Raw genomic sequence first — 14,776 nt, forward strand, 5'->3', positions numbered from 1 at the left:
AGAGTCTGAGACAGGCCAGTAGGCAGATGGAGAATCAGTCATCTGGGGGCAGGCAAGGCCAGGATATTGGGAGGTCAGAGTCTGAAACAGGCCAGAGGGCAAACCGAGAGTCAGGCATCAGGCAGGTTCAGGATACCAAGAGATTGGGGTCAGGCTCCAGGTTACAGACAATCAAATAACACAGTCGAGGACAAACCAGGATCAGATGCCAGAATCTACGGTCTATCACGAGCAGAAATGGGCAGGCAGTGTATGTTGTTGCTAAGGCAACTCCATGCATGGGTTCCTGGTTTAAGTACTAGTACCAGCCCATCAGTGGGCTGTGAGGGGCTGCCACTCAGGTCCTGTTGGGCAGTACTTCCTGCTGAGGCCAGCCTCACAGGGTCCTCCTGTGGTGATGCAGAGATGTTAGTGGCCCAGAACCCCCACGGTCCCAGGTTCTATCCCTGCAGGTTCTGACAGATACCACCAGAACCTTCTGTATGTGTGACTTTCTTACTTTATTTAAGTGATAGGTGTCTGAGACTGTTTTATAAAATAGTATCACCACTGTTGATCAGAGGTTTAAATTATGTGCTTTCTTGTTGCTGCAACAGTTGCCACAATTCATACAAAGTTATAACAAATATATTTTTAACTTTTATTGAAAAATATATGGGTGGTGAATATTTGCTAACAGACAACAACTGAAGTGATAAGAATGTGTGAAGTGTTAGTAAAAATTATTAGGTGCATACTATTCACCTGAACTGTAAGGTTAATTGAAAACAGTTTTTTCCTCCTGAATTAACTGTAAATTGGTGTATCCAAGTTCTCAGTTTTCTTTCACAACATAGGTGTGCAGACAGTTTGTTTAGTTGTTTTAATCTTTTCCCATCTGTTCTGTCAGAATTGATTGAGCAATAAGATATGTCAGGATCTGTATTGTCTTACAATGCTTATCTCTAGAGAGTTGAGAAGGACTGTGAGTAGACTGAATGTCAAGAGTGGTCAGCACCCCAAGAATTCTTCTTTTATGACATTAATGATTAATGCACACAACAGCATGAAAGTGATTTTTCTATTGCCTTTAAAAAAAAATCATCTTATGAACAACAGTTTGTAAGAGACTGACAATGGGATGTGGAATCTTTCATTCTCATGGTCACAAGAGTGTTGTCTTAGATTAGTAGAGTTAAAAAAAAAATTAAAATCATCAGATTGCTTTTTGGTACCGTATGTTAAATAAACTATGGATTGCATGAGCTTGTCTCCTATAATCAGGAAGAAGACATTGAGAAGCCAGTAGGGGCTTGAATCTCTCAGGAAGCAGTAGCAACAACAGTACATTAACCAGTGCTTACTAGTTGTGTGCGGATACATGCTCCTTTCTATGAAAGGTGCCTTCAGATCCTTTTCTGGTTCATTATTTCCATGCCAGGGTAGTAGCAAGGGTTTTTGGAAAACTGTATCCCACTTATGTAAAGCAGTGTCCCATCACATAATCAGTCACTACTATAAATGGCTGATAGCGTTTGTCTTAAAACCCCACTCAGTTAGCAGATGGTGAACTCACTAAAAGCATTACATACATTTGATCGGCTCACTATTGCAGCTGGATAGAGAAAAGGTGAGAGTGGTTTTCTAGAGATTGACAGCCTTGGATGTGGACTGTATTTACTGTCTAAAATGATAAAAGTATAAATATGGGGCAATTATTTTTTCTTGAATTTTTGCTTTAAAAAGTCATTTTATGTATCAGATATCTGAGTCAGATCTGAAATATAGCTGCCTACCTATTTAAATACATTTTTTTAGCTGGTACTGGTATTTTGCTATATCTGTATAATAACATAATTTGGTTTGTTAGCCTTTTAAGCACAGTGAAAATTGAAGTTCTTATGCAAATCAATAGCTTAACCCTGTTTGAATTTACAATACTGTCCAGTGTCCATAAAACATCTGTAAGAGCACTTAAGTAACTGCATATTCTTGAAGCAATTATTTTGTCGTTGGATATTCCTGTAGGGCATTCCCTTGCTATGGGGATGGGTGCCTCTCTCATTCCCGACATCTTTTTTCTGGCATCACTGTAGCCCTGATTCAAAGTGCCCAGTGGAGTCCTTAAGCAGTATGTCTTATGAAGCCCTTCTGAGCATACCAGCAGTTCTAAATGAAAACGGCAAATAAATAAATACTGCAGCCCACAAAACTGTCTGGGCTAACGCCACTGTTCCTCACAACACTGAAGATAAATGGTCTCTGTCGGGGGCGATTGGGTTCCTAACCCCGTGTGTCTGGGGGCAGGCTGGGCTATGCACCCTGGGCTCTTAAAAAAAAAAAAAAAAAAAAAAAAAGGCAAACAAATAATGCTCTCTTCCCCGAAAAAAGTAAAGATGGTCCCCTTTATCTCTTCAGAGGATCCAGGCAGCAGAGGTTCTTCAAGATCTATTCTGGTAAGCAGTCCTGCTTTGTTGGGCCCAGGAGTTCAAGCTCTGCTTCTCTCTGAGTGCCACCCCACACTGGGCTTGGATTCTACCATATAAGGAGCTGCCCCTCTCCAGGTTTGACAGTCCTCTTAGGAGCACCAGTTTGGTGCTGATTGTGCGCAGAGTAACTCTTTAACCGCGTCCTTACTGGGTGGGAACCTGGTCCACCATAGTACGCCTTAACAAGTGCAGGTCTTTGGTAAAGCACATGTGCAACCCAAACTATGCCCTGTGTTAGATACAAATAAGACTGTACATTTTAGAGTCATTCCAGTGTCTGTTACAGTTTAATAATCATCACAATTTAATCGTAAATTGAATTTATGGCCACTTTAAGGCCCTAATGAGAATCAGACTGATAATCTTCTAGTCAAATTCAAATGGCTCTTGCTGCTGTCTAGACATACAGGAGTAGGTAAGCAACCCGACATAATCTTTTAAGTTGTGACCCATGGTAATAAATGACAGGCATGCCCCCTCATTTAAAGGAGCCCATAATATATCATTTCTTGAGTCTTTCCACAGACCACAGTTTTATCCAAGTTGACCTCCAGTCAGCTTGCTTCTCCATCAAACACTAGGTAAGTAAGCGAGCTACAATGACTTGATCTGATGAAGTAGAGCTGGCTGTCATCTGCATACTGAAATCATGCACACTGTAGCTCACACCTCTTTACTAATCTTTTAGAAGGCTCTTATGCCCTTTGAACAGGAGGGGTGACATTAGAACTTCTGCAACCTTCTATAAAAGAGTCCCGAGGAAAAGACAAAAAGTGTACTTGAATGACTTGTTTAGCTTGAGTAGTGTACACTTGGTTTGGGGGAGGAGGGCACCAAGCATATGACTTAAATAGGCACCCCAATTCAAGAAAATGCAGCTTTCAGTATATATTCAGCGTAGTCATCATTTCTATATTTTCTTCATATTTCTTTGCAGTTCTGTGGTGAACTCATGAACAATCTTAAAATACTGTTCTTATGACATTCGTAAACTACTTAACTTTTTGTCATGCTCCTTTAAGCTTTCAGGCTGTGCAACTCTAAAAGGTGTGTATAGCCAATTGAGCTGAAGCATTCCTGACCTTAAGATGCATTCAATTTAAAAAAAAAGATTTAAGAGTTGCTTGAAAAAGATACTATAGCATTAAGAGAAAATACTTACACAGACACTCACTCTTGTACATATACACTTAATATAGATTTGATCCTAAGAGGTACTGAGCACTAACCAGTGCCATTAACTTTCCACATTCTGTAAATTCTGAAAAATTCTCAAGATAGAATTGTGCACATAATATTTCTGATGTAAAGAAAAAAATTAATGTTGTGTTTACTATGACTTAATTATACGTTATTAAATTTATATTATGATAAACTGACACACATTTTCCATAATTTAACATTATTTTTTATTGCTCTTTTTCCTAAACTAAAACCTTTGAATGCACTTGCTTCTCTAGTTGGCTGTAAACCAGGTATTTAAACAAAAATAAAGGGTTGCCAGTTTTGCCAGCTGGGGATGAGAACCCGGCTGGTGATAGCGGGTTCGCGAGGCAGTTAATCCAGCTTTTATGGTTATTTATTATTTTATGTAAAAAGAAGTTAAGAATCACATTTGGCTCTTTCTTTGTACTACTGTTTTGTTGCTGTTGTGGGAATGCAGCAAAAGATTGCTCATACTTTTTATTATTATTAGGTAAAGCCCCACATACGGTACATTCCCGCTATTGGCCATATGATAATGCCTTGTTCAGAAAATGAAATCTTTTTTTTTCTCCATTGCCATTTTCTAACTCATACATTCAGTCCACACCTCATCTTATGTATAGTTTAGGTACCATTGTGTCACTGTTTTATTTATTTTGCTGTCATTACAAGAAAAATGCTAACAGTAGAAATGACCACGTGTGAAAAATTTACCTTTCCTTTAAGTTAGAGAAAATGGTGATTAAAAGATTCTAAACATCGCAAATTAATATTCATTTTTCAGCAAATCGCTTGCAAGAGTCTCCTACTCATCCAATATTTAATCTTAAAAAGCAGAAGTAATTTTAGTTCATTTGGTCACATGTATTTATACAGGAAATTAGTTTAATTTTACACTCTCCAAAATCTCACCTTTTCCTTGAAAATATCAAATTCTGATATAATAAAGAGTATCTGGTGAGTCTCTGTGTTTTGGCATAAGTAAATATAATTGATGTATAAATAGCATGAGATAATTTGTTAAAACTTACAATTCTTGATCTTAGTTATATACATGCCCTTAGTAATATATATTTTCATCATGCTACTTCTAATATTTAATGATAGTGAAGACTAAGTATTCGAGCGTATACATTGACATGGGGCCATTGGAATTGTCATACTGACCCAGACCAGTGGTTCACCTGGTCTGTGTTCTGTCTCTTACCATGGCCAGTATCAAATGCTTCAGAGGAAGGTGCAAGAAGCTCTGTTAAACACAGTTATGGAATAACCTGGTCATAGGAAGAAACTTTTCCCTAACTTTCAAAGGTTAGATTGCCTTGTGCCCTAAACTATGAGGGTTTATTTCACTTCTGATTTTTTTTTCCTTTTAAAAATATCCTGACTAGTATACATCTGGATATTCTCATTATCCATATATGTCCTCTTCTTTTTTGAATTCTGCTGAGCTTTTGGCCTCAGTGATCATTTGTGGCAATGAGTTCCACAAGCTAATTTTGTTTGTGTGAAATACTATTCTTCTTTGAGTGATTGCTCATGTCAATTTGAATAAGTGTGTGCGCGTGCTGTCTGCATGATTATCTGAAGCTTTTACTCTAGCAGTACCTGTGGGGTCGGCTATGGAGCCCACTGGAGTGGTGCCTTTATGGCGGTGTATATAGGTTCCTACCAACCCAGCGCCTGTTCAGTTCCTTCTTACCGCCAGTGATGGTTGTTAGAGCATCTGGTCTCTTGCTTTAGCAAGTGCTTCCTAGTGGTTTTCCTTGTATATAGTTGTTATCCTTCACTATCTTAGTTAGTTAGTCAGTTAGTTTGTTAGTAAGTTGAAGTTGGGGGTGTTCCCTCGGAAATATTTGTCCCTGTCGCTGGGGCATGCTGCAGCCCCAGGGGTTCAAGTTGTGCCTTAGGTGTGGTAAGCTTATGCCAAGAGGGGATCCGCATGCCACTTGTCTGAAGTGCCTGGGAGAGGGTCATTTGCAAGACAGGTGCACCATCTGCAGAGGCATTAAGCCCAGAACTAAGAGGGCGAGAGAAATTATTGCCTCAAGTTCCTCTTGATGGAGTCCGCTCTCAGGCCCCAATTGACTCAGGAGCTGGCAGCGGCAGCCTCAGTTCACAGCGCACTGGCCTCGGTGCGGGACATCTCAGCACTGAGGGAGGACCCGCATAAGGAGCATCAGCACCGCTCCCTGTGCGGAAGGCTGGCTCATCACAATCACAATCCCAGGTGCTGCATAAGAAGGAGGCAGAACAATGCTGCTCCCCTGTCAAGAACTGCTGACAGGACTCCAGTGTGGTGCATCCCACATTGAGACACCGGAAGGCTGGTCCGTCGGTCCCAACACTGTTGACTCCAGCCTCGAAGGGTGAGCGGGAGGATCCATCGAGTCTGGTGTGGGTGGACACTTGAATTGCAGTGCTTGGACTCTGTTAGGGAAGTTCTGTTGTGGAACAGAAAGCCATCCACTTGCACAACATACCTGGCAAAGTGGAAGCGTTTCTCCATTTGGCCCCTAAGAAAAGTACCTCCCTGTAGCAAGCCTCTACCCTCTAAACCTTCCATCTGGGTGTGCCAGGCAGGTCAGTCTTTACAAATCCCATGGTGGGCCGTTTTAAGGGCTTGGATAGGCTTTACCCCCAGGTGAGGCAGCCCGTTCCTCAGTGGGATTTTAATCTGGTCCTTTCCAGACTCATGGGTCCGCTTTTCGAGCCTCTGGCCACCTGCCCCATATCCTATCTTTTGTGGCAGGTGGCCTTTCTGATGACCATAACTTTGGTCAGAAGGGGCTCAGAGCGCTGACTTCTGAGCCCCACCACACAGTCTTTGACAAGGTGCAGCTATGCCCTCACCCAGCATTCCTACCCAATAGAGTATCCCAGTTTCACGTTAACCAGGGCATATTCTACTGGTATTCTTTCCTAAACCTCATGCCAGCAACAAAGAGCTGACACTCCATTCCCTGGATGTCAGGCGTGCCCTAGCCTTCTACATTGAACTCACAAAGCTGTTTTGTAAGTCACTACAGCTTTTTATTGCAATCGCTGAGAGGATGAAAGGCCTTCCCATCTCGTCCTGCATCAGAACGTGCTATGACCTGGCTAAGATCCCAGCCCTGGCATTGACCGCACACTCCACAAGAGTGAAGACATGTTCTGCTGCATTCCTTGCACAAGTCCCCATTCAGGACATATGCAAGACAGCAACGTGGTCTTCATGTCACACTACGCCATCACTAAACAGGCGAGAGACAATGCAGCATTCGGCTGGGCAGTACTGCAATCAACAACTCGGTGAACTCTGATCTCTCCGCTGTTGAAACTGTTTGGCAGTCACCTATTGGAATGGACATGAGCAATCGCTTGAAGAGGAAAAGATGGTTACCTACCTTTCATAACTGTTGTTCTTCAAGATATGTTGCTTGTGTCCATTCCAAATCTCGCCCGCCTCCCCTCTGTCGGAGTGTTCCAGTAAAGAGGAACTGCGCAGGCGGCGGGTTGACAGGGGCCAATATACACGGTCACAAAGGCACCACTCCAGGGGGCTCCACCGCTAGGGGAAAAACTTGTGACAATTGTGCACATGGCACGCGCACACACCTATTGGAATGGACATGAGCAACACATCTTGAAGAACAACAGTTATGAAAGGTAGATACTGTCTTTTCTTCATTTATCTGTTTCAGATTTGCTCCCTTTCGATTTCAGCATTCAACAATAGAGCAACTACATGAAGGTTTTTTAAAGTAGTACTGATATAATCCAACCATTTCTGTTTATCTTCATCACTTCTTACCTTGGCTATTGCAACTCCATTTTCTGTGTTCTCCCAAAAGACTTAGGCTTTCAGACCCCAGCATGTGCAGATGCTGCTGGCTGCTTTGTCACAAGTACAAAAAAGTGCATCCCCATGCCCAAACAGTTACACTGGCTCCTTGTTCATTCCAAGGTCCCAAGTAAATTTGGATTTCTCTTTTTTTAAATAAACCTTTTTTTCCCTGTATCTCTGCATTGACTATAACTGACCTACAGTGCCTTGTGTGTGTCTACTTCCATTCTAGGTCACTTCACTTATCTGACCACTATTTTGGCAACTCTAGAGTTTTGTCGTTGTGAAATCCTTCTCCTCAGCAGCTTCTTTTGTCTGGAACAGCCTTCCCCTATCTCTGCATCTTTGTTATTAAGTCACAGAGGAAAACCTCTTATTTCCTTTACCTGTGTCTCTTAAATTATCTCTATAGTGTATTATTCAGGTCTGTAATACATTATATTGAACTCTTATAAAATTTTGGGTTACCATTTATTTAAAAGATTCTTTACAAAATAAAATTGCATTTTGTATTTTGCCTCTTAAGTGTATCTGTCCTAAGTAAATATTTGTGCCCTGTGCTCTTAAAATTAGTGTCTTTCATATGAAGGAATGCATATTATTAACTTCTATTTGTCACACAGTTTTTAAGGTTCTTAGATAAATCATTAAAGGAATTTGAACAAATCAGCATTTTTCAGGATGCTTTTAGGGCTTCTTTATGGCCATGTTCCTCTGTGATACCTTTCTCCATTTCATTATGAAGGTGTATTGAAATCAGCTTGTCTAGGTTGCTTATCTCCATTCTCTCTGGGGATACTGGGGTGAAGGGTTGTGGCATAAGAAATCCTCTGGAGCCATAAACAGTGGAGACAAGCATATTTCAATGCCCCAGAATCAGTTCTGGTATGCTGTGCCTTGGACTGTGCAGGGAAGTGTAGCTGGGGGACCAGCATATGAACAGCCTGCTAGGAAGCTATGCATACTTTAAGAGTGTTTAAAATGTTTGTTAGTCTTAGACTCTCCTGCTGCAGTTGGAGAGCCCAAGTGACGAGAGGAGGAAAGAGAAAACCCCTAAGAGAGGAGTCAGAGAGGAGCTAAAGAAATTGGCGGTGGTTGATGGCCAGTAGATCAAGCTTCCCTTCCTCTCCTGAAATGGAGGGCCCTATGATAGGGTAATAGGGAAGGAATGGGGAGAACAGGGGAAGGAAAAATGCACTGGTCACATTGATGACAACCTTCTCTGTTCTGTTTGCCTCAGACAGTTATATAAGTAACAGTTGTGCTGTCACAGCACCATTTAGCATGAATAGAATATCAACCAGCACTAGTTGGGCTCAATTTTGTAATAAGCAATAAACTTTGTAGGGTCAGTGTCTCTGTGTCCAATGTTTTGGGAATCTGTGCCCCATATTACAGCATGGCGAGGTTGAAAGATATGTTAATACATGAAAACCTTAAATCTAAACTGATTGAAAAGATCTGTTTAAAACTCCATATGATTTATGCATGGCTTTTTTAATTTTTAATTTTAGGTATTAGAAGACAATGACTATGGTCGTGCAGTGGACTGGTGGGGCCTGGGAGTTGTCATGTATGAAATGATGTGTGGGAGATTACCATTCTACAACCAGGATCACGAGAAACTGTTTGAACTAATACTAATGGAGGACATAAAATTCCCTCGAACTCTCTCGTCAGATGCAAAGTCATTACTTTCAGGTCTCCTGATAAAAGATCCAAATAAACGGTGAGTGTAAAAGAACTCTAATGAGATATAATCTTAAATCTTAACTTCATTAAATTAGAAAAGTGAAATTAATGTGATATCTGTGTAATAACTGATTATGCTGAATAAGTCAAAATTGTCTGGGCTAATGCTATCCTGGGCAGGTTGGTGGGAGAGAGAGAGAGAGAGAGAGAGAATGCATAACAATTGAGTGAGCTACCATGATAAGGAGATTTTGGCTACGGGGGGAAGAGTCCCAAGGATTTAACAATTAGATAGTCGTCAATTCCCCTAGAAAAGCAACTGATTGAATAAAGAAAAACCAGTATACGTTACAAACATACCATAAATTTAGGCTAAATAAAAAAGTCCCAAGGGTAAATATGCAGACAAGAAGACCAGTGGCAGGGTGTAGGCTACCCAGTTTATTGCACTGAGTGCAACATGCATGATTACCTGCCTCGTAGGCAAGTGGCATATGTGCATGTGTGGTGCAAGCAACTCATGGCCCTCAGAAACAGAGTACAGGCTCCTGAGGCCAGAGTGGCTGAACCGGAGGAGTGAAAGAAGACTTTTAGGGACGTAGTAGAGCGGTCCCTCCTCCTGTCTGACCATCCCTGTTCTGTTAATGAGGACAAAAGTCTTGGGGCAGGAGAGCATCAAACTTGAGCGGAGGGAAACAATCTCATAGTTGGGACCCACCTTTAAGCGCATGTCATGATATCCTCTAACACTGAGTATATTCCTCTGAGGGCAGAGTCTCCAGTTACTGGGAATAGACAGGCAATAGTAATGAGGGTTTCAATTATTAGAAATATAGATAGTTGGGTTTGTGATGAGTGGGACAACTGCATGGTGAATTGTCTGCTGGGTGCAAAGGTAGCTGATTTCACAAGACATCTAGGTAAACATACAGGTGGTGCTGAGGTGAAGCCAATGCTTGTGGCACATGTAGGTATCAGTGACGGTGAAAAATAGAAGAGAGGTCCTTTAGGCCCAATTTAGGCTGCTAGGTAAGAGATTAAAGTTCAGGACATCCATGGCAGCATTCTCTGTAGTTCTTCCAATTCCATGTGCCAGGGCCAGTAAGACAGGCCAAACTGCGTGGTCTCAGTGCGTGGATAAAACAATGGTGTAGGGAGGAGGGATTTAAGGTCCCCAAGGAATCAATTCTGAAGCACTTAGAGGAGAGGAAAGTGATCAGGAACAGTCAGCATGGATTCACCAAGGGCAAGTCATGCCTAACTAACTTAATTGCCTTCTATGATGAGATAACTGGCTCTGTGGATGAGGGGAAAGCAGTGCATGTGTTATTCCTTGACTTTAGCAAAGCTTTTGATACTGTCTCCCACAGTATTCTTGCCAGCAAGTTAAAGTATGGGCTGGATGAATGGACTATAAAGTGGATAGAAAGCTGGCTAGTTCGTCGGGCTCAAAGGGTAGTGATCAATGGCTCCATTTCTAGTTGGCAGCCGGTATTAAGTGGAGTGCCCCAAGGGTTGGTCTTGGGGCTGTTTTTGTTCAATATCTTCATTAATGATCTAGAGGATGGTGTGGACTGCACCATCAGCAAGTTTGCAGATGACACTAAACTTGGAGGAGTGGTAGATACGCTGGAGGATAGGGATAGGATACAGCGGGACCTAGACAAATTGGAGGATTGGGCCAAACGAAATCTGATGAGGTTCAACAAGGACAAGTGCAGAGTCCTACACTTAGGACAGAAGAATCCCATGCACTGCTGCAGACTAGGGACCGAATGGCTAGGTATTAGTTCTGCAGAAAAGGACCTAGGAGTTACAGTGGACGAGAAGCTAGATATGAGTCAACAGTGTGCCCTTGATGCCAAGAAGGCTATCGGCCTTTTGGGCTGTATAAGTAGGAGCATTGCCAGCAGATCGAGGGATGTGATCATTCCCCTCTATTCAGCATTGGTGAGGCCTCATCTCGAGTACTGTGTCCAGTTTTGGGCCCCACACTAAAGAAAGATGTGGAAAAATTGGAAAGAGTCCAGCGGAGGGCAACAAAAATGATTAGAGGGCTGGAGCACATGATTTATGAGGAGAGGCTGAGGGAACTGGGATTGTTTATTCTGCAGAAGAGAAGAAAGGGGGGGGATTTGATAGCTGCTTTCAACTACCTGAAAGGAAGTTCCAAAGAGGATGAATCTAGACTGTTCTCAGTGGTACCAGATGTCAGAACAAGGAGTAATGGTCTCAAGTTGCAGTGGGGGAGATTTAGGTTGGATATTAGGAAGAACTCTTTCACGAGGACGGTGATGAAGCACTGGAATGGGTTACCTAGGGAGGTGGTGAAATCTCCTTCCTTAGAGGTTTTTAAGGTCAGGCTTGACGAAGCCCTGGCTGGGATGATTTAGTTGGGGATTGGTCCTGCTTTGAGCAAGGGGTTGGATTAGATGACTAGAAGTGTTCCCCAATCCCTTATCACTTGTTTTGTAACTCTGTGCAGTCAGCTTTGTACTTAACTATCTTGAATAGGTTCATTCCCTTTTCCAGATCATTAATGAATATGCTAATAAAGCAGGACCCAATACAGATCCTTGAGAGACCATGCTGATTACTTCTCCATTGTGAAAACTGATTATTTATTCCTACCCTTTGTTTCCTTGAGAGGATCCATGGGAGGATCTTCCCTGTTATCCCATGACTTGTTTCCTTAAGAGCTTTTTGTGACAGACCTTGTCAAAGGCTTTCTGAAAAATCCATGTACACTATATTGTTCACAATATTGTATATTGTACTAAAGGATCACCTTTGTCCACATGACTGTTGACTCCCTCAACAAATTCTAATAGACTGGCGAGTAATTGCCAGGATCGCTGCTGGAACCCTCTTTAAAAATTGGTATTACATTAGCTAACTTCCAGTTATTGGGTAGACAGGCTTGTTTCAGCAATAGGTTACATGCTACAATTAGTAGCAGTTAGTAGTTCTGCAATTTATGAGTTCCTTCAGAACTTCTGGGTGAATACCATCTGGTCTTGGTGACTTATAACTCTTTAATTTATCAATTTGTTCCAAAACCTTGTCTTGTTGACACATCAGTGTGGGACAGTACTCCAGATTTGTCTCCCAAAAAGAATAGCTCTGATGTGGATAGTTCCCCCACATTCTCTGCAATCAACACCGATACAAAGAATTCATTTAGTTTCTCTGCAATGGCCTTGTCTTCTTTGAGTGCTCCTTTAGCACCTTTGTCATTTAGTGGCACCAATGACTGCTTGTTAGACTTCATGCTTCTGATGTACTTTAAAAAATGCTTACCATTAATTTTTGCATCTTTAGCAAGCTGCTTCTCAAATTCTTTCTTGGCCTAGGTTGTTAATACTTTTACACTTAACTTGCCAGAGTTTGTACTCCTTTCTATTATCCTCACTAGGTTTTCCAATTTAGAAGGAACTCTTTTTGCCTCTAATGGGTGTCATTATTCGGCTGTTTAGCGATGATAGCATTCTTTGGTCCTCTTATTGTCTTTTTTGATTTGGGGTACACTTCGTCCACTTCATCTTAGTCTCGATTATGGTGTTTTTAAATACTCCCCATGCTGTTTACAGGAATTTAACCTTTATGACAGCCCTTTTAATTTCTGTCTAACAAGTCCTCATTTTTGTGTAGTTTCCCTTTCAAAGTTAAATGTTACCATGGTGGGCTTTTTTGGTATTTTCACTGCTACAAGGATGCTAAATTTAATTACATTATGGGCACTACTACCAAGAGGTTCAGCTATAGTTACCTATAGTGGACCTGGGCTCCACTTAGGACTAAATCAAATATTGCCTCTCCCCGTGTGGATTCTAAGACTAGCTGCTCCAAAAAGCAGTCATTTATAGCATCTAGAAATTTTCTCTCTGCATCATGTCAAGGTCACTGGGTAGTCAATATGAGGATAGTTTAAATCACCCATTATTACTGCACTTTCTGCTTTTGTATCCTTTCTAACCTCTCTTAGCATTTAAAAATCATCACACAAAGGAAGAGTCTATATTAATACTTGAGCAGCGTAAAAATAGAATGGAAAGGGAAATATATTTACTTTATTAATAGTGATCATATGAATGAGAAATGGACTGACCTAGAGTTCAGAAGTATTTATTTTGCTTCAGGATAGCCATGTGTGGATCTACTTGAGGTTATCATTTTGAGCTCTTAAGGCTTGTGTGGTTAGATTTACACTGTTGTTAGCCTTGCCCAAAGCAAAGGGAAAATCCAGTTTGGGTTAGAGGACGATTGCATTTTAATTTGTCAATTATCTGCTGATAATTTATCACATACATATTAAATTAATTCTTACTTATTTGCTCCCACCCCTTTCTAAATTTAATAAAAGAAATTCAAGAAGCAGAATCAAATCTGAAGTTTCAGCTAGTGTGCAAAGATTTATAAAGGATACAGCAGCAGAGTAACCAGAAGGAATTTTTAAACTAAAGGCCCAGGCAAAATACTACTAATGTTATGTTATCCAAGTGCCAGGGATAGTTTTAGCATATTGCAGTCATGGAAGGGAATTGGAGAGTCCTTGTTCTACCTAGAAAAAAGCAATAGATACAAGTACAATAAAAAGAGTAGAGACAAATCGTCTGAGATGTTAATGAAGGGCTACTCTGATCAGCTTAAACATTCTTCCAGTTGCTGATGTGGGCAAGATATAGATTTGAAAAAGACCTTTGAATTTTCTGTAGAGATTAAAAAGAAAATATTTTCATTCCACACATTTTTTTAACCTTTTTTCATCATTAACACCTTAGATAAGTATGTCTGAGGGAACGTGAAAATATCCCTGCTTTATATCTCTTGGTAGTATGAACTGTAGGTCATGGTAAGGTATGTTTGATCTGAGACATGTATGTGGTGGTAGCATGTAGGGTAACATAGTATTTTCTGTGTAAATTTGTGAAACATTACTGCCTGGAGTAGTTAATCCAGGTTAAACTGCTCAATATTAAAAAAAAAAAAAAAAAAAAGAAAATCTGTTTCCAGGTTGTGTGTGTTAAGTATACCTACCTAGATTTTAGTTTTTTTAATGTGATTCCTTTATGTGGTTGGTGATATGAAAAAATGAAAATATAGCATTTATGCATAGATATGCTGAATTTGAATTGGTTGCAGAGTGAGGCTGTATGGTAGCTGGGAGGATATCTCCTTATTTTTGTCTCTTATTTTTAAATAAGTATTTAATTCAATAAATTAACATAGCATTTAAGTATGTAATTCAATTTAGAGCAGGGGTTCTCAAACTGGGGTCGGGACCCCTCGGGGTCACGAGGTTATTACATGGGGGGTCGCGAGCTATCAACCTCCACCCCAAACCCCGCTTATCCCCAGTATTTATAATGGTATTAAATATATTTAAAAGTATGTTTAATTTACTAGGGGGTCGCGCTCAGAGGCTTGCTGTGTGAAAGAGGTCGCCAGTAAAAAAGTTTGAGAGCCACTGGTTTAGAGTATACCTTCTTAGACTAAAATAAATATTTGTTCGTGTAGCAACATCTGATGCTTTTTAATCTCCAAGCATGGTGTTCTTTCAAAAATATTCACTTTTAGAGTT

The 14,776-nt window shown here is 40.9% G+C and overlaps 1 protein-coding gene across 1 annotated transcript in view; it reads left to right on the forward strand.

The window, feature by feature from the left end:
• The window catches only part of AKT3 (AKT serine/threonine kinase 3), a 336,511-nt gene that overhangs the window by 242,544 nt on the left and 79,191 nt on the right, over positions 1-14,776 (forward strand). Inside the window, exon 11 of the mRNA XM_050950427.1 lies at positions 9,018-9,232. Coding sequence (XP_050806384.1) covers positions 9,018-9,232 — 215 coding nt within the window. The remainder of the gene's footprint in view (positions 1-9,017; positions 9,233-14,776) is intronic.

The sequence above is a fragment of the Gopherus flavomarginatus genome, chromosome 4 (genome assembly GCF_025201925.1).
Source record: "Gopherus flavomarginatus isolate rGopFla2 chromosome 4, rGopFla2.mat.asm, whole genome shotgun sequence".
Classification (NCBI taxonomy): Eukaryota; Metazoa; Chordata; order Testudines; family Testudinidae; genus Gopherus; species Gopherus flavomarginatus.